This window comes from Somniosus microcephalus, chromosome 1, assembly GCF_052327205.1.
Source record: "Somniosus microcephalus isolate GS21.2 chromosome 1, FLI_Smic_1.0, whole genome shotgun sequence".
NCBI lineage: Eukaryota > Metazoa > Chordata > Chondrichthyes > Squaliformes > Somniosidae > Somniosus > Somniosus microcephalus.
Window position 1 is genome coordinate 408,582,916 of NC_140987.1, and position 23,587 is coordinate 408,606,502.

Consider the following 23,587-nt stretch of genomic DNA (forward strand, 5'->3'; position numbering starts at 1 on the left):
CTATAAGATAGCACAGGGGGCAAACATCTCATGCAGCACAACCTCGACTTCAGCAGCCATTAAACAGGGTATCAGTTGTTGGGCTGCTCCACCACATCTCTGTCTACTCATACCATATACTTTCCCTTCATTTTTGCTATCTCTTCTTAGTCTCCTCTTCCTTCAGCCTTAGCAAAGGTTGATAATAGGTTCAGATGTCTTTTTCATCTCCAAAGACTTTCACAACTTTTATCCTCCTTCAATTGTGTCGCGCCCCCCCCCCCATTTTAAGTTTCACTTATACCCAAATTTTCTGCTCCCACCACAGATCTGCCCAAATCTGTGCTTGACATTATACTAATGAATTGACCTAGGAAAATTAGGTATAAATGGCCCACCTCCATTTCAGTTTGTTTAGAGCCAGTCAGTAACTACACCAAAAGAGGTATATTTAGGCTTTGGTTTAAAAATGGGGCTAGTCAGCCTTTTGCTAGGGCTGGTGCCTGCACAATTGCTTTGATAGTTTATTCAATTCTCGTAATCTTTTCTGCACCTTCTCTAAGGCCTTCACACACCACACTTTAGGAAGGATGTGAAGGCCTTAGAGAAGGTGCAGAAAAGATTTATGAGAATGATTCCAGGAATGAGGGACTTCAATTATGTTGATAGACTGGAAAAGCTGGAATTGTTCTCCTTGGAACAGAGGAGGTTGAGAGGAGATTTGATAGAGGTGTTCAAAATCATGAGGGGTCTAGACAGAGTAAATAGAGGGAATCTGCTCCCATTGGTGGAAGGGTCAAGAACCAGAAGACACAGATTTAAGGTGATTGGCAGAAGAACCAAAGGCAATGTAAGAAAAACTTTGTTACGCAGCGAGTTAAGATCCAGAATGCATTGCCTGAAAGGGTGGAGGAAGCAGACTCAATCACGGCTTTCAAAAGGGAGTTGGATAAGTATCTGAAGGAAAGAAATTTGCAGGGCTATGGAGAAAGGGCAGGGGAGTGGGACTAGCTGAAGTGCTCTTGCAGAAAGCTGACACTGGCTCGACCAGCCGAATGGCCTCCTTCTGTGCTGTAACCATTCTATGATTCTAATTACTTCAGGCCTATGCTAGGATGTTACAGATTCGGATGCTAATGGTTGATCCTAATGATTGAGCTAAAAGAGATTTGGTCTGGAAAATAAACAGCCAACTATAATTAGATCTCTTATTTGTGGAGTCACAATCTCAAATGCTTGTGAAAACTGAACTTAAGTAACTTTCTTTCATGGCAGGGAATGTCCTATAACACATCACTGGAAAAGGGTTGATTGACAGCCCAGGGAGATATATTTGGCAACTTTTGGCCAGTTCAACAGTTCTTTATGTTTTATCAACATTGAATTGAGCAGATCAAATCTATATGGCTAGACTATCTAATGTTAAAGTTTTCTGTTATGGACCCTTATCTATATTCAGTGTTATTACAGATAGAGTAAGGGAGTTCTCCCTTGTGTCCTGGGCCAATAAAAATCCCTCAACTAACATCACTAAAACAGATTATCTGGTCATTAATTAATTGCTGTTTGTGGGATCTTGTGCGCAAATTGGCTGCCGCATTTTAACAACAACTTGCATTTATATAGTGCCTTTAACATAGTAAAACAGCCCAAGGTGCTTCACAGGGATGTTATCAAACAAAATTTGAGACCAAGCCACACAAGGAAATATTAGGACAGACGACCAAATCCTTGGTCAAAGAGGTAGGTTTTAAGGAGTGTCTTAAAGGAGGAGAGGTAAAGAGGCAGAGAGGCTTAGGGTTGGAATTCCAGAGCTTAGGGCCTTGGCAGCTGAAGGCATGGTCGCCAATGATGTTGTGATGAAAATCATGATGCGCAAGAGGCCAGAATTGGAGGAGCGCAGAGATCTTGGAGGGATAGAAACATAGAAACATAGGAGATAGGAGCAGGAGTAGGCCATTCGGCCCTTCGAGCCTGCTCCGCCATTCAATGAGATCATGGCTGATCATCCAAATTCAGTACCCTGTCCCTGCCTTCTCCCCATATCCCTTGATCCCTTTAGCCTTAAGAAATATATCCAACTCTTTCTTGAATATATTTAATGAACTGGCCTCCACCGCCCTCTGTGGCAGAGAATTCCACAGGTTCACCACTCTCTGGGTGAAGAAATTCCTCCTCATTTCAGTCCTAAATGGCTTACCCCTTATCCTTAGACTATGACCCCTGGTTCTGGACTCCCTGGCCATCAGAAACATCCTTCCTGCATCTAGTCTGTCCAGGCCTGACAGAATGTTATAGGTTGTAGGGCTGGAGGAGGTTATAGAGATAGGGAGGAGTAAGGCCATGGAGGAATTTGAGAACAAGGAAGAACATTTTAAAATTGAGGTATTTGCAACAGTGGCAACACTTCAAAAGTACTTAATTGTCTATAAAGCACTTTGGGACATCCTGAGGTTGTGAAAGGTGCTATATAAATGCAAGTTCTTTCTTTAGTAAATCATTGCAGTTTTATTCTTTTGTGAACTATTGAGTTGTACGGTAAATATTGTAATGTACTAGAATTTGCTATGTTCACCTTTTCCTACTGTTTAATTATTTTTATAATAAATCTGATTTGTGGGTTATTACCTAAGCAACAGGGTTTGGCAGTGATTCTTTTTCCATTAACCGAGGATCGGCCACACAAGGGGGCTCAGATAATTTCGAGTGCGAAATGTATGATCCTGGGCAATGCAAAGTCACCAGATATCACGATTATACGGTCACACTTTCAGCTTATAGGAACAATGATTTGTTTATGGGAGTGGTTCTTGGTGCTTAGCACAAGAGGAATAAAGGGAGAGCCCAAAAATGGTTATATCAGGAAAGAAAAAGATCAAAAAGCATTGTAGTCCGGCCTCGGGCAATACTTTTACATTTTTACCTGTTAGTAGCCTGTAAAAATGGGGTTAGAACGTTCCGTGGTGGCGTCACAATCAGCTGTCCAGCTGTCATGTTCTTCATAACTTTTTAACTAATCTCTTTTTTTCTTCCTCCTTTTTCTCCAAATTTTGACTCCTCTCCTGTGCCTTTCCTCTTCTTGAAGATGCTAACTTTTCTGGGGATTGATTTCCCAGGTACCTCACCTGAGTGGCCATTATTCGTGTGTGAACTGAGACAGTGAGTATTGGTTGGTAAATTTGATTGTTTTGATTGATTGTTTGGGTATGCTACATTTATTTAGTTTCAACTTTTAAAAATGCCTCAAATAACCTATAACAAGTTTTTGTGTTCCACAATATCTCGCTCAGCGAATGATAGGTTAATATTTGTGGGTGTTATTTTTCTATGTTTCTGTCCCCTATGCTAATTAACTATGCATGTTAAACTTTTTCTGTATTTTCAAAAAGTTTGATGTCGACTATTTATCACTAATCTTTCTGCTATATTGATCTAATATTGTGATGTGGTGAGGCGAATTGTTTTGTTTGGAATTATGTTGCAAAAATGTCACGGAGGAGAAAATTATGCACTTTCTCTATGGAGCAGCTGCTGCTTCTTCGTGTTTCTTTCAATTGTGGGTCGTGACTGAGTAGGTGGATTACAGATGTCGTTTGTAAGGTTTATATTAGGTGAAATATCTCTACGTATATTTAGTGTTCACTGTATTGGATATAATCGATTGTCTCGCATGAATTGCACGGGTTGCGTCTATAAAGCCCCGCCCCCGAGCAGGACCGCCCCCTTCTTGTGATTGACACCTCAGCCAGCCGCCCGGGAGCGGCGCGGGGTGGAGTCGGACCAATCAGCGTGAAGCGCAGGCGGCCCTCGTGCGCTCGTGCGGCCTGGCCTGCGTCACTCAAACGACGTCAGTTTGCCCCAAGATGGCGACCACCAGTGGGAGCGGCGATAGCAACGCGGCTCCGAGCCGCAAGCACCTCGGCATTCCCCAGGCCGTGTTCGTGGTAAGGGCCTTCTCCACCCCCCGAGGATTGGGACACGGTGCGCTGGTGGCCAGCTCTTTCCCAGAGTGAGGGTCTGAGGCCCAGGCTCTGTCCCCATGGAGACGTGCGGCCGGGCGTTAGTGAGGCGCCGCTTGCCCCTCGCGGGGGCTGCATGTTCAGCTGTCAGTTTCCACAGGAACACAGTTTCATCCTTTGTGAATTTTTACTTCATTATAAGGGTGGATGGTGGGCTCAGGGGTAACATGCACGGCCCACTGAGCTACACAGACCGGGGTGTCCCTCAGGCTCCATCCCTGGACTGGCCTGCTCAGTGTCTCAGTTCCGGTGAGCTGGGGAGGGGTAAGATCAGCCAAGCTTATTGTTGCTGTTGTCTGCCCAATGACTCCTGCTAGGTTTGTGTAGACATCAGGTGAGGACAGGATCGGGCCATTTACGGTCAAATAATCTGCTGCCACTCATTATTCAGGCTCACACATTCAGGCCACTTGGGCGAGTTTTGTGCCAATGTGTCTAGAGACATACCTCTGCAAGAGTCAGCACCTTCCCAGCGAAGGTAGTTGATTTGGGATCACTTGATATCTTTAAATGGGAGGTGGGTTGGTATCTGTTGAAAAGGAAGGGATTGAGGGTTACAAAGAGACAACAGGGAAGATAAAAAGAATGTGGTCTTCCTTAAAATAGAGGATGAAGATTATCAAAGATAGCGTAAACATACAAAGAATGGGCTCAATGGACCAATTAGTATTTTCTGCACTCTGGACTTTGATTAAAACTGGGAGGGGGCTAGATTTTTTATTATATATATATAACTGGGGTGAATATAGCCATCTTTTACCATTTAATGTTTTATGTTTTTGAATGCTATTTGCACAGCCTCTTCCTGAGTCCCTCAGTTTGTGCTGTAAGTGGTTTTTGACTTTGTAATCTATATATATATCAATATAAATATAATTATATATATATTATATCTCATTTGCATGCATAACATGCTTTTAATGTAAAAAGTGTCCCAAGGTGGTTCGAATGAGCCAACATCACTCGGCAAGGCCGTTGGTGAATGGGACATAATGCAGGTGGCTAAGTTTTTGACAAGATGGAGTTTATGAAGGATAGGAGGCCAGTAAGGAAGCATTTGGAATAAATGTGTCAGAAGATGACAAAAGTATAGGTGAGGGTTTCGGCAGTGAGCGGGGTGGGGTGAGGTAGGAGTGGAGATGAGCAAGGTTTTGGATGATCTACGGATGACTGGGAGGGGAGTAAAGTCCCCTCAAGTGGCAAGGGAGCAGAATTTATGACATGGCCTGCAAACACTGTCTTTGTTCATTATCATGTCCAATCGGTGGAAATTGTGACTCATCTGTGACACAATGGCAACTGGGCAGTATGACAGCACAATGGTGGGTTTGGGGGGGTCAAGAGAAGTGATGGAGGTGTAGAGATGGGTGTCATCTTCTCCATTATCACGGTGCCCCTCCTTAGAGTGCTCCCAGACCAATCCCAAAAAATAACTGGTATTGCAAATGGGGCTGCAGATGGAGGTGGGGAGGGGTGAGGCTGGCAAGCACGAACACAGGGGCAGCCCAACACTACTCTTGGAAATAATACTTGGCATAACACCTCTTATAAAAGCTGCAACTCACTGTAAGCAATGCTACAGAAGATCTGCTAGTATGTCATTAAAAATATTGTTTAGGGCCTGTCCACTAACCTTAATTCATGTTGTCAGAATATTAGGCTCGAGTGGGGCATGAACACCGGCATGGGTTGGTTGGGCCAAATGGCCTGTTTCTGTGCTGTATATGTAATTTCATTGTTATTTTGTCCAGTTTCTATGTGAATATTTCTCATTCATCTACCATGTCAACTGTCAGAATGTAGTTGCTGTTTGTCACATTTTTCCCTAACCTTTCTGAAAAACACGATGTAATATGAGGTTTGCTGTAAAGTGGATTTATTTAATTGATCTCGTCCTAGATGAAGGTTAGAAGCCACTGTCTGTTCTAAGTAGCTGTCAGTGCTGTGATACCAAATGTTTTGTAATCACTTGTACAGCCCAATGCTTTCTGCTAAGCACCACCAGCTCTATCTACACTGCTCACTATGGTTCACTTGTCATTGGGATGGAATAGGTGCTTGTACCCCAACAGATTCCATCCTTTGCCTTACATGCAGAGCAATAACTCATCTGAATTGTTTGTAAGGCATTGGCAGAGGACCTGATGATGAGGAGAATGGATAAGCAAAACCAGAAATACAAATTCAGCCAACTGAAATCTGTTGCAAACAAGAGAAGGTGAGAGGTTAATGGTTAGGAAGTCCAAAATTCACCTGCCCGTGTCCTAACTCTCTCCAGGTCCCATTCACCCATCACCCCTGTGCTCGCTGATCTACATTGGCTCCCAGTCTGGCAACGCCTTGACTTTAAACGTCTCATCCTTGTTTTCAAATCCCTCCGTGGCCTCGCCCCTCCCTATCTCTGTAAAATCCTCCAGGCCTACAACCCTTTGAGATCTCTGCGGTCCTCCAATTCTGGCCTCGATTTTCATCGCTTCACCATTGGTGGCTGTGCCTTCAGCTGTCTAAGCTCTGGAATTCCCTCCCTAAACCTCTCCACACCTCTCCTCCTTTTAAGACGCTCCATAAAACCTACCTCCTTTGACCAAGCTTTTGGTCGCCTGTCCTAATATCTCCTTATGTGGCTTGGTGTCAAATTTTGTTTGATAACGTCCCTATGAAGTACCTTGGGACATTTTACAATGTTAAAGGTGCTATATAAATGCAAGTTGTTGTTGAAGTGAAAATGTTCTGTTAGCCAGTTTAGAGGATTTGTACATGTAGGTGGTGGGTTATGTTAAAAATTAGAAGCTATGGAGAACCTGCGATTCATTTTGACTATATCACAGGTGATTTGTTTTCTGTGGTCTTGAACTCAGTGTTTTGTAAATCAAGTATCCTCTTGTGTTTATTAGCTACAATGCTAGAAGGCTGCCTGCTGCTCTTCTAACTCTCGGATATCTCTGCAGTGTGTGTATTATAGACAAAAAAAACTGCATGAATAAAAGCCTGTAGATTTTTTAAAATCCATTTGTTATTGTTTGTGTAACCAGCCTTCTAGCCAGCTGGCTGTGAATTGGTCAATTATGTGCTAGCAAACAAAAGTTTATTGGAGATGTAACAATTTTAGTTGTGTTTTGTCACAGAGAGACCATTATACATGTGTGAGGCTAGACAGTGACTGCCATCAGGTTATTTGACCCAATTCTGCCCTCACCCACTGCTCACATGCACTTCCAGTAGGACAAATGTGAGAAATCGCACAACACCAGGTTATAGTCCAACAGTTTTATTTGAAATCACAAGCTTTCGGAGCGCTGCTCCTTCATCAGGTGAAGTAAAGAGAAGCATATAGACACAGCATATATAGTCAGAGAGCACTGCTAGATGATTACAGGTAATCTTTCTAACTGCCCTTTATCACACCTCGGCAGAGAGATAATCACAGCAATCAAAGGTGTGGATGGTGTCCAAACAGGTCAGTCAAGAAAACATTACATCAAAGAACAATGAGGTGGGGTCAAATGTTGCAGATGCTGGGGTCTGTAGGAAAAACAAAAAACAAAAAAAAATATTTCTTTGCTAGAAATCACAGCAGGTCCGGCCGCATCTGTGTAGAGAGAACAAGCCAACGACGACTCGAGTCTGGATGACTCTACGTCAGGTGGGGTTACATGTAGCGTGACATGAACCCAAGATCCCGGTTGAGGCCGTCCTCATGGGTGCGGAACTTGGCTATCAGTTTCTGCTTGACAATTTTGCGTTGTCGTATGTCTCGAAGGCCGCCTTGGAGAATGCTTACCCGAAGATCGGAGGCTGAATGTCCTTGACTGCTGAAGTGTTCCCTGACTGGGAGGGAACACTCCTGCCTGGCGATTGTTGCGCGGTGTCCGTTCATCCGTTGTCGCAGTGTCTGCATGGTCTCGCCGATGTACCATGCTCCGGGGCATCCTTTCCTGCAACGTATGAGGTAGACAACGTTGGCCGAGTCACATGAGTATGTACCATGTACCTGGTGGGTGATGTCCTCACGTGTGATGATGGTATCTGTGTTGATGATCTGGCATGTCTTGCAGAGGTTGCCGTGGCAGGGTTGTGTGGTGTCGAGGTCGCTGTTCTCCTGAAAGCTGGGTAATTTGCTGCGGACGATGGTCTGTTTGAGGTTAGGCGGCTGTTTGAAGGCGAGTAGTGGAGGCGTGGGGATGGCCTTAGCGAGGTGTTCGTCGTCATCGATGACATGTTGAAGGCTGCGAAGAACATGGCGTAGTTTCTCCACTCCGGGGAAATACTGGATGACGAAGGGTACTCTGTTGCTTGTGTCCTGTGTTTGTCTTCTGAGGAGGTCTATGCGATTTTTCGCTGTGGCCTGTCTGAACTGTCAATCGACGAGTCGAGCGTCATATCCCGTTCTTACGAGGGCGTCTTTCAGCGTCTGTAGGTGTCCATCGCGTTCCTCCTCGTCTGAGCAGATCCTGTGTAGTCGCAGGGCTTGTCCATAGGGGATGGCTTCTTTAACGTGGTTAGGGTGGAAGTTGGAGAAGTGGAGCATTGTGAGGTTGTCCGTGGGCTTGTGGTAGAGTGAAGTGCTGAGGTGTCCGTCTTTGATGGAGATTCGTGTGTCCACACGTGAGGACACCAGGTACATGGTACATACTCATGTGACTTGGCCAACGTTGTCTACCTCATACGTTGCAGGAAAGGATGCCCCAGAGCATGGTACATCGGCGAGACCATGCAGACACTGCGACAATGGATGAACGGACACCGCGCAACAATCGCCAGGCAGGAGTGTTCCCTCCCAGTCGGGGAACACTTCAGCAGTCAAGGACATTCAGCCTCCGATCTTCGGGTAAGCATTCTCCAAGGCGGCCTTCGAGACACACGACAACGCAAAATCGTCGAGCAGAAACTGATAGCCAAGTTCCACACCCATGAGGACGGCCTCAACCGGGATCTTGGGTTCATGTCACGCTACATGTAACCCCACCTGACGTAGTCATCCAGACTCGAGTCGTCGTTGGCTTGTTCTCTCTACACAGATGCGGCCGGACCTGCTGTGATTTCCAGCAAAGAAAAATTTTTTGTTTGTTTTTTGTTTTTCCTACAGACCCCAGCATCTGCAACATTTGACCCCTTGTGACCCCACCTCATTGTTCTTTGATGTAATGTTTTCCTGACTGACCTGTTTGGACACCATCTACACCTTTGATTGCTGTGATTATCTCTCTGCCGAGGTGTGATAAAGGGCAGTTAGAAAGATTACCTGTAATCATCTGGCAGTGCTCTCTGACTATATATGCTGTGTCTATATGCTTCTCTTTACTTCACCTGACGTAGGAGCAGCGCTCCGAAAGCTTGTGATTTCAAATAAAACTGTTGGACTATAACCTGGTGTTGTGCGATTTCTCACATTTGTCCATCCCAGTCCAACACCGGCATCTCCACATCATGACTTCCAGTACGAGTTGCAGGATAACTAGAATCAGGAGTAGAAACCCTAGCAGATATTGCCCCCCTTGTACTGGGGTGGTGAGGCTGATTGTAGCTACCCCACCTCTGCCAAAGCTAACTCAACACAACAGGGGGGTCAAATCTGGAAACTTTCTGGGCTGTATGGCTCAACTGCTCCCATTTGGTTCTTTCCCTTTTTTGCTGGCACGTAAGTGGTCTTCATTTTTCAAGTCCATCACTTAATCTGGTTTTTTTCCCCCCTAACCTTCTGCCTCCCAGGAAGATGTTATTGCATTTATGAAGCAGCCTGGTAACGAGACAGCAGACCTGGTGCTGAGGAGGCTAGACGAGCAATACCAAAAATACAAATTCATGGAACTGAATCTATCGCAAAAGAAAAGAAGGTGAGAGGTTAAATTGTGAAGAAGCAAGAATGTCCAAACTATTCAGCCAGTTTAGCCGAGTCTGTTAAATGTACCGTGTTCTAAACACACATCAAAATGGATTCACAATTTATCCTGCGATTGAGAAAGACACCCAAATGATCTGCTCTTTGGTTATGAAAATCTTCCTCGTAAGAAAACCTCCCTGTACCTCATTGCCAGAACCACTGGTTTGCAGTAACTGAATAAGACAAATTCCATTTTTATTAAATGGGATACTGGGATATTTTACTACTGTTTTGGCAATCACATTCTGAAATTCCATCTGTTTTTCTTTTTAATTCATGGAATGTGGGCATCGCTGACAAGGCCAGCATTTATTGCCCATCCCTAATTGCCCTTGAGAAGGTGGTGGTGCGCTGCCTTCTTGAACCGCTGCAGTCCATGTGGTGAAGGTACTCCCACAGTGCTGTTAGGTAGGGAGTTCCAGGATTTTGACCCAGCAACGACGAAGGATCGGCGATATATTTCTAAGTCAGGATGGTGTGTGACTTAGAGGGGAACTTGGACGTGGTGGTGTTCCCATGTGCCTGCTGCTCTTGTCCTTCTAGGTGGTAGATGTTGTGGATTTGGGAGGTGCTGTCGAAGAAGCTTTGGTGAGTTGCTGCAATGTAGATGGTACATACTGCATACACGGTGCGCCGGTGGTGGAGGGACTGAATGTTTAAGGTGGTGGATGAGGTGCTAGTCAAGCGGACTGCTTTGTCCTGGATGGTGTTGAGCTTCTTGAGTGTTGTTGGAGCTACACCCATACAGGCAAGTGGAGAGTATTCCATCACACTCCTGACTTGTGCCTTGTAGATGGTAGAAAGGCTTTAGGAAGGCAAGAGGTGAGTCACTCGTCGCAGAATACCCAACCTCTGACCTGCTCTTGTAGCCACGGTATTTATGTGGCTGGTCCAGTTAAGTTTCTGGTCAACGGTGTCCTCCAGGATGTTGTTGGTGCGGGACTCAGCGATGGAAATGCCGTTGAATGTCAAGGGGTGGCGGATAGACACCTCTCGTTGGAGTTAGTAATTGCCTAGCACTTGTGTGGCGCGAATGTTACTTGCCACTTATCAGCCCAAGCCTGAATGTTGTCTGGGCACAGACTGCTTCATTATCTGAGGTGTTGTGAATGGAACTGAACACTGCAATCATCAGTAAGCATCCCCATTACTGACCTTATGATGGAGGGAAGGTCATTGATGAAGCAGCTGAAGATGGTTGGGCCTAGGACACTGCCCTGAGGAACTCCTGCAGTGATGTCCTGGGGCCGAGATGATTGGTCTCCAATAACCACAACCATCTTCCTTCATGCTAAGTATGACTCCAGCCAGTGAAGTTTTCCCCCTGATTCCCATTGTCATCTATTTAACTAGGGCTCCTTGATGCCACACTCGGTCAAATGCTGCCTTGATGTCAGTGGCAGTCGTTCTCGCCTCGCCTCTGGAATTCAGCTCTTTTGTCCATGTTTGGACCAAGGCTGTAATGAGGTCTGGAGTCGAGTGGTCCTGGCAGAACCCAAACTGAGCATCGGTGAGCATGATATTGGTGAGTAAGTGCCACTTGATAGCACTGTCGACGACACCTTCCATCACTTTGCTGATGATGGAGTAGACCGATGGGGCGGTAATTGGTTAGATTAGATTTGTCCTGCTTTTTCTGGACAGGACATACCTGGGCAATTTTCCACTTTATCAAGTAGATGCCAGTATTGTAGCTGTACTGGAACAGCTTGGCTAAAGGCGCGGCTAGTTCTGTAGCACAAGTCTTCGGCACTACAGCCGGGAGGTTGTCGAGGCCCATAGCCTTTACTGTATCCAGTGCGCTCAGCCGTTTCTTGATATCACATGAAGTGAATCGAATTGGCTGAAGACTGGCTTCTGTGATGGTGGGGACCTCAGGAGGAGGCCAAGATGGATCATCCACTTGGCACTTCTGGCTGAAGATGGTTGTAAATGCTTCAGCCTTGTCTTTTGCACTCAGGTGCTGGGTTCCGCCACCATTGAGGATGGGGATATTCATGGAGCTTCCTTCTCCTGTTAGTTGTCCACCACCATTCATGACTGGATATGGCAGGAATGCATAGCTTTGATCTGATCTGTTGGATTTGAGATTGCTTAGCCCTGTCTATAGCATGCTGCTCCGCTGTTTAGCATGCATGTAGTCCTATCTTGTAACTTCACCAGCTTGGCACCTCATTTTTAGGCACGCCTGGTGCTGCTCCTGGCATGCTCTTCTACATTCCTCATTGAACCAGGGTTGGTCCCCTGGCTTGATGGTAATGTAGAGTGAGGAAAATGCCGGGCCATGAGGTACAAATTATGGTGGAATACAATTCTGCTGCTGCTGATGGCCCACAGCGCCTCATGGATGCCCAATTTTGAGCTGCTAGATCTGTTCTGAATCTATCCCATTTAGCACGGTGGTAGTGCCACACAACAGGATGGAGGGTGTCGCCATTGTGAAGAGGGGATTTCGTCTCCACAATGACTGTGTGGCGGTCACTGCTACCAATATTATTATGGACAGATGCATCTGCGACAGGTGGATTGGCGAGGATGAGGGCGAGTAAGTTTTTCCCTTGTATTGGTTCTCTCGCTGCCTGCCGCAAACCCAGTCTGGCAGCTATGTCCTTTAGGACTCGGCTAGCTCAGTCAGTAGTGGTACAGGGTCTGAAAAGGTCAAATTTTGTTTTTATTACATAGAGTCTGTGATTTTTGTTTTTAACCAATGATTCAGTCACTCTTAGAATTGAAAATCAATGGTTTTGTTTATTGCTCATTCCGTTTTAACAGGCTTGTCAAACTATTTTTGGGGAAAAAATATCTAATAGAAATACTTTTAAACTGACCTTTTGCTGAAATGCCCAGTGCCAACAAAAATATGCTTCATGTGCGCATTTTAAGAGAATATAATTGTGCAGCAAGTGTGTTTGAACCACTCTACTGAGTATTTCCTATGAACTTGTGGGAGCAGCACCACCACCTACTGATAGAAAAATCCAGGCATTGTCCTTGGGTGGGGCGGGGGCTTCAAATGTAAATTCCTTGGTGTAATCACTTAGGTTGTATTCTGACCTGGTTTAAATGCACAGACTGGAGATCTTTTGCATCTCAAGAATTACTACTTGCTTAACTGAAAGCTTCTGTGAAAAGTGATTGCTCTTTTTGTCAACCGGACCATTTATATTCGCATCTTTTCTTCCCTCCCCTAGGCTAAAAAGTCAAATCCCAGAAATTAAACAGACGTTAGAGATCTTAAAACACATGCAGAAGAAAAAGGTAAAACTCATTAAAGCTTTACCTAAAACTGGCTGATCGACAATGACTTTGCCCACTGCTCTTGGTTGTTTTTGTGTTTTCTGGTCCATGCTTACAGTCAAATAGTTTTTTTTGTCGTTTTGTTTTGGGCAAGTGAGTCATTAAGGGTCTGGAGATGAATTTTCGCAATTTTGAATTCTAATTTTGTGGAAGTAACTCTCACCAGGATGTGCCTGGACTGACAAGAATATCTCAAAAATGTTGCATTAATATTTTTTCTTCTCGTACTGGAGAGGGTGGGTGAATGACCTGCACCCAGCCCCTTTTATGGCTTCTTTGGAACAGGCTATCGGGAGGTATAAGTTTGCAGCACAAGAAGAGATAAATTTACCTAACGTGCCTATGCCAGCTTGTTGTTGCCCCATAGCCCTGTATTGTCCTTTATTTCAAATCTACTTTTCCTTTAAAAGTTGCAGTGGTCTGTCTCTGCCTCTTTCCTGTGGCAAAATATTCCTTGCTTTAACAATTCTGCATAAATAAATTTCTCTTCACTTTTCTTTTTAATTTTCTTTGTGATAATTTTTAATTGAAACCCCTTGTCACAGGCTCCCCATCCAAAGGAAATATTCTTTCCCTATGAAAACCATTCCTCAAGTTCAAATCATATAGAGAGAGAAAAAAAGTGGACCCAGCACTGTCCTGAGAGGTACACTACTTCCAACTGTTCTCCAATCCAAGCAGTATCCATTAACTTGAATCTTTGTTTCCTGTTCATCAACCAACTTGCTATTCCTGCTGCATTTATTCTTTCATTTTCATAACTTTCAGTGCCAAAGTGCATTGCTGTAACCAGGTGCTGGGCCACTGTGGGTAATGTGTATATTATAGAAATGAGAGCGATGGGGGGAATTGCTTGGTTTGTTCAACAGTAATGCAACCCTGAGTGCCTCTGCTTTTTATTTTAAAGGATTCCACAGATCCAATGGCGACACTGTTTCTCCTGGCAGACAACTTGTATGCTAAAGCATCCATCGCTCCTACGGATAAAGTGTGCTTATGGTTGGGGGTAAGTTCAGAGCCACAGATTCTCATCTGTATAGCATTTTTTCTGCTACAAGTGTTGGAAAAATACGTAAGGGGAACAAAACCTGCAGGAGGATCATCCGAAAGAACACCACCTAATATTCGTCCTTTGTTCACTTGCCTAATGTGTGTTCAGGCAATAGTTGAGGTGCAGGCATTGTGACTGGACATTCCAAACAAGACTTTCCGCTAACATGCAAAAGCAAAATACTGTGGATGCTGAAAATCTGAAATAAAAACAGAAAATGCTAGAAATACTTAGCAGGTCAGGTAGCATCTGTCGGGATATAAACAGAGTTAACATTTCAGGTCGATGACCTTTCATCAGAACTGGAAAAAGTTAGAGATGTAACAGGTTCCATCTCCAACAGTAAACAGCTTCTGGTTTTACTTCCGCTAACACATATGGAATAGGATTGGAGGTGCGTTGCAGTGGAGTTAATACCAGACTGAATGTACCAAGGGATAAAACCTTATCTGTTACCTACAATTACTGTAATCAACTAAAACTAGGACAAGTGTATCTTAATTCTAATTGTCAATAAAATTGTCAGTACACAGCCATTTACTCCTATTTCCATGGTTGGTATACACGGACTCGATGGGCCGAATGGCCTCCTTCTGTGCTGTTATGACACTCTGACATCTCTTTACTAGTCCATGAAGCGTGAACAATGTACACTGTATAAGGGAGACATTCTAGTATTGTGTGTCTCATTGTTCCCCAGGTGCATCTGGAGCCAGGCAACATTCATGGATGCGCTTATGTTTTTTTTTTCTTCAATATTGAGTAACCTAGATGAAGGTCCAAGGCTAGGGGTGCAGGATACCACCAAGACTGAAATGAGTAGGAGAGAAGATATGATAGATCATCGAGCACTAGTTAGGTGACAGTAATCTTGGATTCTGCAAGTCTGTAGATTGTAGAACAAAGGGAAGACTGAGTGAGGTAGGAATTCTTGAAAAGAATATTGTAAGAGGTGGTGTGATGAGTCTTATTTTCAATATAATGAGGGTGCAAGGAAGGGGAGGAACATGTCGGATGACGTCTTTGGAACTTAACATTGGTGGTGATGTTATTTGCTCATAGTGTCTAGTCAGTTGTACCTGTCTTTTTTGACATACTGGGGAACTGATTATACTATACTTAAAACAAAAAAGTTTGTGGATGTAGGGTGTGTGTATTTTCAGGGGAAATTTAAAATTAAGCTGTGCATTACCACCACTATATGTAATATACAGGTCCATGTTGTTCAGGCTAAGAATATTTTTGTGGGTAGCCATGCACTTAAAAGAGTAAAAGTATTTAAATGTAAATATTAACAGTTCTGCAATAGTTCAAACTATTTCTCCCCCTGCACCATGGCTCAGCTGGTCAAAGCAGTGTGTAACTGACCCATACAGATGAGATTCTTGCTCTGTGCTGAGTAAGTGATCTTCACTTAGAATCATAGAATCATCAGAATTTACAGCACAGAAGGCTGCCATTCGGCCCATCGTGTCTGTGCCGGCTGAAAAAGAGCTATCCAGCCGAATCCCACTTTCCAGCTCTTGGTCCGTAGCCTTATGGCACCTCAAGTGCATATCCAAGTACTTTTTAAATGTGATGAGAGTTTCTGCCTCTACCACACTTTTCAGGCCGTGAGTTCCAGACCCCCACCTCCTCTGGGTGAAAAACGTTTTCCTCAACTCCCCTCTAATCCTTCTACCAATTACTTTAAATCTATGTCCCCTGGTTATTGACCTCTCTGCTAAGGGAAATAGGTCCTTTCTATCCACTCTATCTAGGCGCCTCATAATTTTATACACCTCAATTAAATCTCCCCTCAGCCTCCTCTGTTCCAAAGAAAACAACCCCAGCCTATCCAATCTTTCCTCGTAGCTAAAATTCTCCAGTCCTGGCAACATCCTCATAAATCTCCTCTGTACCCTCTCTAGTGCAATCACACCTTTCTTGTAATGTGGTGACAGAACTGTACGCAGTACTCTAGCTGTAGACTAACTAGTGTTTTATACAGTTCAAGCATAGCTTCCCTGCTCTTATATTTGATGCCTCGGCTAATAAAGGAAAGAATCCCATATGCCTTCTTAATCACCTTATCTACCTGTCCTACTACCTTCAGGGATCAGTGGATTTGCACTACTTGGGTAGCAGTAGGGGCATTACAATTGGCCTTGGCATCGTGGGGTATGGCTGGGAAAAATCAGCCAGAGGTCCTGCTCTTGATCATTATCCATCTCTGTTGGAAAGTGAATGTGTGGATATCAACTGAGGACAGGACCAATTGAAATGCCCCACAAGTGATTAGTCTGCCAGTACTCAATATCCAGGCTCACTAATGGAAAACGGCTACTTGAATTAGGTCCCCCGGCACTTGAAGAGCCAGCGCAGGCGAGGGGTGAGGGTGTTTGGGGGATTGGCAGAAAAATGGGTAAGAAGTGTCTCTGTCTTGCCACAGGCTAATGTAATGCTTGAATATGATATTGATGAGGCTCGAGCATTACTCGAGAAGAATCTGACAACTGCAACCCGTAATCTGGAAGGACTAGAAGAAGACCTAGACTTTCTTCGAGATCAGTTCACCACCACAGAAGTCAGTATCCTTTATACCAAATTGACACTGGGTGATATGGTAACTTAATTTTTTTGTATATTTTTGGTCAGGCTTCTGTTGACATTTATTTTATCACTTGTCGTATGAGGGTAACTACAGGCTACTAACTGAGAGGACAGGTGGAAAACCTGTTGCTCCCCAGCATGAATGTAACTCTCAAACTGACGGATCGGAGGTATATAGTCATTCAATTCAGACGTGCCATCCAATTTTTCCTCATTTTTCCCATGAAAGAATAGTGCTTGGCCCTACTGTGTGTCTCCCCACAGTAGCGCATTTGAGATAGGCAAATCAGTAGAATAGCAATTTGTAGGCAAGAGTCAATGCCTGAGTAATCCATGGGGTTGTGTGTTGGAACACGAATGATACGTGCCACTGAATTAAAAAATATAGATCCACATGGAGCTACTTGGGTTTCACTTGAATACCAGACACTGGTGAACAGAACTTTACTATTGTGCAGGACTAAGCCATTCAAAGCTTGACGTTCCCACAGTGGTGGTACGGAGGGAATTTCAATATTTTGACCCAGTACTGATAAAGGGACAGTGATCTATGTCCAAAGACATCCTGGAGATAGTACAAAATGCGATCAACAGTGCACTAGTGATGAAGGGATTGGATATTGAGTCTAGTGGCAGGAATGCTGATCAAGCAGACTGCATTGCCCTTGATGATGTTCTTGTTGAGTGTTGTTATGGCTACACCCATCCAGGGGAGTGGTGAGTACAGGAAACTTTGGTTTATCCGGAGGTTAACTGTCCGGAATGCTTGAGCCACCGGCAAAAATCAGGAGCCGTTTCGTCAGGTTTTTTTTCTTTTCGTTGTTTTTTTTCCACCAGTCAGGCTCTGCAAGGTCTCGCTGAAGCTGTTGCTAAGCTACAGAGACGCTTGCAAGGTACAGCCGACTGTTTAGAAGCACAGGGTTTGTTGTCAGATACGGAGCTCAAAATCTCCGTATGTTTCAACGTTAGCGCTGGTTTGTTCGGCGGTTTTGATGGGATGGCAACAGCTTGGTCCCGTCGGTGCTGGATAGCACAAAGTTTCCTGTATTCCATAGTCTTCCTGACATGAACCTTGTTGATGGTAGCGAAGGTTTGTGGGTCAAGAGGTGAGCCACTTAGCGCAGAGTACCCAATCTCTGCCCTGCTTTTGTAACCAGACTGTTGATATAGCTGGTCCAATTAAGCTTTTTTTTTATTCATTCCTGGGATGTGGGCATCACTGGCAAAGCCAGCATTTATTGCCCATCCCTAACTGTCCTTGAGAAGGTGGTGGTGAGCCGCCTTCTTGAACCGCTGCAGTCCACGTGGTGAAGGTATTCCCACAGTGCTGTTAGGGAGGGAGTTCCAGGATTTTGACCCAGCGACAATGAAGGAACGGCGATATATTTCCAGGTCAGGATGGTGGGGGGACTTGGGAGGTGATGGTGTTCCCATGCACCTGCTGCCCTTGTCCTTCTAGGTGGTAGAGGTCGCGGGTTTGGGAGGTGTTGTCGAAGAAGCTTTGGCGAGTTGCTGCAGTGCATCTTGTAGATGGTACACACTGCAGCCACGGTGCGCCAGTGATGGAGGGAATGAATGTTTAAGGTGGTGGCAGTCAAGTGGGCTGCTTTGTCCTGGATGGTGACGAGCTTCTTGAATGTTGTTAGAGCTGCACTCATCCAGGCAAGTACAGAGTATTCCATCACACTCCTGACTTATGCCTTGTAGATGGTGGAAAGGCTTTGGGGAGTCAGGAGGTGACGCACACTCTGTGGTATACCCAGCCTCTGACCTGCTTTTGTAGCCACAGTATTTATGTGGCTGGTCCAGCTAAGTTTCTGGTCAATGGTGACCCCCCCCCCCCCACCTCCAGATGTGGATGTTGTTGGAGGACTCGGCGATGGTAATGCCATTGAATGTCAAGGGCGGCTAGATGCTCTCTTGTTGGAGATAGTCAGTGCCTGGCACTTGTGTGGCGTGAATGTTATTTGCCATTTATCAGCCCAAGCCTGAATGTCGTCCAGGTCTTGCTGCATGCGGGCACAGATTGCTTCATTATCTGAGGAGTTGCGAATGGAACTGAACACTGCAATCATCAGCGAACATCCCCAATTCTGACCTTACAATGGAGGGAAGGTCATTGATGAAGCAGCTGAAGGTGGTTAGGCCTAGGACATTGCCTTGAGGAACTCCTGCTGTGATGTCCTTGAGCTGTGATGATTGGCCTCCTAACAACCACAACCATCTTCTTTTGTGCTAGGTATGACTCCAGCCAGTGGAGAGTTTTTTCCCCCGATTCCCATTGACTTCAATTTTACTAGGGCTCCTTGATGCCAAACTCGGTCAAATGCTGCCTTGATGTTAACGGCAGTCACTCTTGCCTCCCCTCTGGAATTCAGCTCCTTTGTCCATATTTGGACCAAGGCTGTAATGAGGTCTGGAGCAGAGTGATCCTGGCGGATCCAAAACTGAGCATCGGTGAGCAGGTTATAGGTGAGTAAGTGCAGCTTGATAGCACTGTCAATGACACCTTCCATCACTTTGCTGATGATGTAGAGTAGACTGATTGGGCGGTAATTGGCCGGGTTGGATTTGTCCTGCTTTTTGTGGACAGGACATACCTAGGCAATTTTCTACATTGTCGGGTAGATGCCAGTATTGTAGTTGTACTGGAACAGCTTGGCTAGAGGCGCGGCTAATTCTGCACGATAGCCGGGATATTGTCAGGGCCCATAGCCTTTGCTGTATCCAGTGCACTTAGCCGTTTCTTGATATCACATGGAGTGAATCGAATTGGCTGAAGACTAGCTTCTCTGATGGTGGGGACCTTAGGAGATGGATTGTCCACCCAGCACTTCTGGTTGAAGATGGTTGCATACGCTTCAGCCTTGTCTTTTGCACTCACGTGCTGGGCTCCACCATCATTGAGGATGGGGATGTTCATGGAGCCGCCTCCTCCCGTTAGTTTAATTGTCCACCACCATTCACATCTGGATGTGGCAGGACTGCAGAGCTTTGATCTGATCCATTGGTTGTGGTATCACTTAGTTCTGTCTATAGCATGCTGCATCTGTTGTTTAGTATACATGTAGTCCTGTGTTGCAGCTTCCCCAGGTTGGCACCTCATTTTCAGGTACGCCTGGTGCTGATGCTCCTCTTCACTCCTCATTGAACCAGGGAAGGTCGCCTGGCTTGATGGTAATGGTAGAGTGAGGGATATGCCGGGCCATGAGGTTACAGATTGTGGTGGAAAACAATTGTGCTACTGATGGCCCACAGCACCTCATGGATGCCCAGTTTTGAGTCGCTAAATCTGTTCTGAATCTATCTCATTTAGCACGGTGGTAGTGCCACACAACACAATGGATGGTGTCCTCAATGTGAAGACGGGACTTCGTCTCCACGAGGACTGTGCGGTGGTCACTGCTACTAATGCTGTCAAGGACAAATACATCTGCGACGGGTAGATTGGTGAGGACGAAGTCACGTAGGTTTTCCCCCTCGTGTTGGTTCTCTCACCACATGCTGCAGGTCCAGTCTGGCAGCTATGTCCTTCAGGACTCGACAAGCTCAGTCAGTAGTGATGCTACTGAGCCACACTTGATGAACATTGATGTCCCCCACCCAGAGTACATTCTGTGCCCTTGCTACCCTCAGTGCTTCTTCCAAGTAGTGTTCAACAGTGGAGGAGTACTGATTCATCAGCTGAGTGAGGGTGGTAAGTGGTAATCAGCAGGAGGTTTCCTTGCCAATGTTTGGCGTGATGCCATGTGATTTCATGGGGTCCGGAATCAATGTTGAGGACTCCCTCCCGACTGTGCCCCCATCTCTGGTGGGTCTGTCCTGCCGGTGGGCTGAAAGGTATGATTCTGAGAGTCTGATTGTCAGGCTGTTGCTTGACTAGTCTGTGAGACAGCTCTCCCAATTTTGGCTCAAGTCCCCAAATGTTAGTGAGGAGGACCTTGCTGGGTCGACTGGGCTGTGTGTGCCGTTATCGTGTCCTAAGCCGGTGCCGAGGTTGATGCCGGGTGGTCCGTCTGGTTTTATTATTATTAGTTTTAGCGGTTTGTTACAACTGACAGACTTGCTAGGCCATTTCGGAGGGGAGTTAAGAATCAACCACATTGCTATAGGTCTGGAGTCACATATAGGCTAGACCAGGTATTTATTTTTATTCCAGATTTATTTAATTAACTGAATTTAAAATCCAGAGCTGCCGTGGGTGGGATTAGAACTCCGTCTCAGGATTATTAATCTAGGCCTCTGAATTACTAGTCCAGTAACATAACCACTATACAGGTACTACCGTACCATCAAAATGCTGATGATGGGGGTCTCGGCACTGGTGGTGCTGTTGCAGGTTAGGGAGAGGTAGTTGGGCTTGCTCTTGTGGAAGATGGCCATTTGTCAGCCCAAGCCTGAATGTTATCCTGCCATTAGTCAGTCCAAGCTACTTTGTTACTGAAATAGTTGTGAATGGAGCTTGGCATAAAATCATAAACAGCCCCACTCCTGATCTGATCTTATAATGAAGTTGCTGACGATGGTAGAGCTGAGGATACTGCCTTGATGAACTCCTCCAGCGATGTTCTGGGGTTACAGTGATTGGCCTCCAAAAATCACAAGCAGGCCTTTTAGCAGCTCAAGGGTTTAAATAAATAAAATACATTAAAAAAAAATCATTTAAACATTCAAAAACCTTTAAAATTAGTTTAGGTTATTCTTGGCCCCTTTAAAAATGTTTGAATTTATTTTTCAAAAAATTAAATTTTTGTTTTAAATGTTTAATTAAATTGTATTTTAATTAATCTTTAACGTGATGATTTATTTTTATTTAAGTGTTGTGAAAGTGTGTTTTTATGGGGATTCCTATTATGCTTATGGGGATTCCGTACGTAAATGGAATCCCCCTTTGTGATTGGGCCGGCCCACGTGATCCCAGGGATGCTTGCGAACCGCATGCGCCCCTGGGATATGTGGGCCTTTACGCAGGTGTACGCCTGCAGGCCCAGGAGCGTGAGGGACAGAAGATACGGAGGCACCGGGTAGGTGCATACTTTTCTAGTGGATCGGAGGCATTCGCCCACGGGAAGCCTCTGACTGCAATTTCCAGACCAATATTTTAGTGAGCAAGTAGTCAATTTATGGAACAGACTCCCAAGGGAGACAATGGAAGCAGTTAGTATTGATTCATTCAAATGCAAATTAGCTAGATTTCTTTCAGAAATAACATTTTGGGATACAGTATATGAGTAACTTGAGACATGATGTGTGGTAAGTGTAGAGAGCTTGGGGGGGCGGGGAAAGGTGACTTTGGATCCATGGTTCCCAAAGCTCTCCTCCACTGGGGTTTTCCTCGTGTCATTTCTGGGTCTGTTGTAGACTAATTGATAGAGATTGAATGCTATGATTAGTCAGCAACTCCATTATCATCGTATAATGCGACTGCCAGGATAGTAGAAGGTGAACTAGGTGGACCGTGGTCTTTTTTCATCTAGCAATTCCTATGTTCCTATTTACAATGTCAGCTAGCATAGGGGCCAGGAAGTAAAGTTAGGTGGTCCGCAGTTTAGTGGGAGTGGGGTTAAGGGAGTAAGTGGTAGGTCTCAATGAGATGAGCTAGGAGAGGACATGAGGAGAGATGGGAGAGAAACCAGAGAAAATAAGCTTGTTCTACAGGATGATCCTAGAGTGGGGTGAGGGGGTGGCAGAAGAAAGTGAGCATGATGGGGCTTGATGTTGTCTAGCCAGATATGGTGATGGGTAGTTAAACTAGTTGTGTGCAAGATACGCTCACATCTGTACCCATGGACTTGAAGGAGCTTAGATGGGACCATACTAGGGGATCGATCAGGATGGCAGAGGGCACAAAGGTTTTACTGGGGAAATTAAGAGCCAACCACGTAATGTTTAGAGTCCAAAGTAGACAAGACCAGATAGAGTTGGCAGGCTCCTTCTCCGGAGGGCGTTACTTGGGTACTTGTACTTGGGTTTCATGGTCATATTTGTATTGAATTCAGTTTTGTAATGTACCATGGTGGTATTTGAACTCATGACCTCTGGGATGCAAATGTAGCACCATAACCATTACACTACCATACCCACCAACCAGAGATCAAGCATGGGATTATCCTGGCCCTTATGGAGCCATTTGGGGAGCTCTTCCTATTCTAATATCTTATTTTTTACTAACAGGAAAGCTATTGGCATTTAGGAGTTGTCAGCATTGCACCCATTGTAAGTGACCATGATATGTCTGATTTTCCCTTAACCAGTTGTCTTTCAGATATGGCAAGAGTGTATAACTGGGACGTTAAAAGGAGAAGCTCCGAAGCAGCCTCTAAAAGCAGCGCATAGTTCAAAAAACACATTTTTACACATAGTTTAACTACCAAACTCACTTTTGTTTTCTTAAAAAAAACTCCATCGATTTGGCAACATTTGTGTTTGGAAAGCTGCAGTTATTTTAGTCTTTGGAAAACACAGAAAAATGTTAGACCTAAGAACAGACGCGAGACTGAAACTACAGATATGTAGGCACACTGGTTAATTGCATGCTTATATGGCAATTGTGGAAGTGAAAAAGAATGATATAAAGTACAGATTCAAGATGCAGTGTTGCCAGTTTTCACAGCAAGCCACACTTGCAACAGTCCTGCAGCCCAGTCGTACAGGGACATTAGACATCTTGTGTATCCACGCAACAAGTTCTTGCTGTGATACGATACCTGTAAAGATTTTGTATGGTTCTATCATGAGATGTTAATAAATTGAACAGAACAAAACAAA

The 23,587-nt window shown here is 44.9% G+C and overlaps 1 protein-coding gene across 1 annotated transcript; it reads left to right on the forward strand.

Moving 5' to 3' along the window:
* Window positions 1-3,806: 3,806 nt before the first annotated feature.
* vbp1 (von Hippel-Lindau binding protein 1) lies at window positions 3,807-23,587 on the forward strand. The gene is made up of 6 exons (XM_085998618.1): window positions 3,807-3,923; window positions 9,708-9,832; window positions 13,071-13,137; window positions 14,084-14,182; window positions 16,659-16,797; window positions 23,085-23,587. The coding sequence occupies exons 1-6, from the start codon at window positions 3,843-3,845 to the stop codon at window positions 23,153-23,155; spliced, it is 582 nt and encodes a 193-aa protein (XP_085854744.1). The 5' UTR covers window positions 3,807-3,842; the 3' UTR covers window positions 23,156-23,587.

What these genes read in the sequence shown, in the direction of transcription:
- vbp1 (XM_085998618.1), top strand. Translation starts at nt 3,843, where the DNA reads ATGGCGACCACCAGTGGGAGCGGCGATAGCAACGCGGCTCCGAGCCGC. An exon ending in CTATCGCAAAAGAAAAGAAG is followed by an intron (nt 9,833 to 13,070) that starts GTGAGAGGTTAA and finishes TCCCTCCCCTAG; the next exon opens with GCTAAAAAGTCAAATCCCAG. An exon ending in AACACATGCAGAAGAAAAAG is followed by an intron (nt 13,138 to 14,083) that starts GTAAAACTCATT and finishes TTTATTTTAAAG; the next exon opens with GATTCCACAGATCCAATGGC.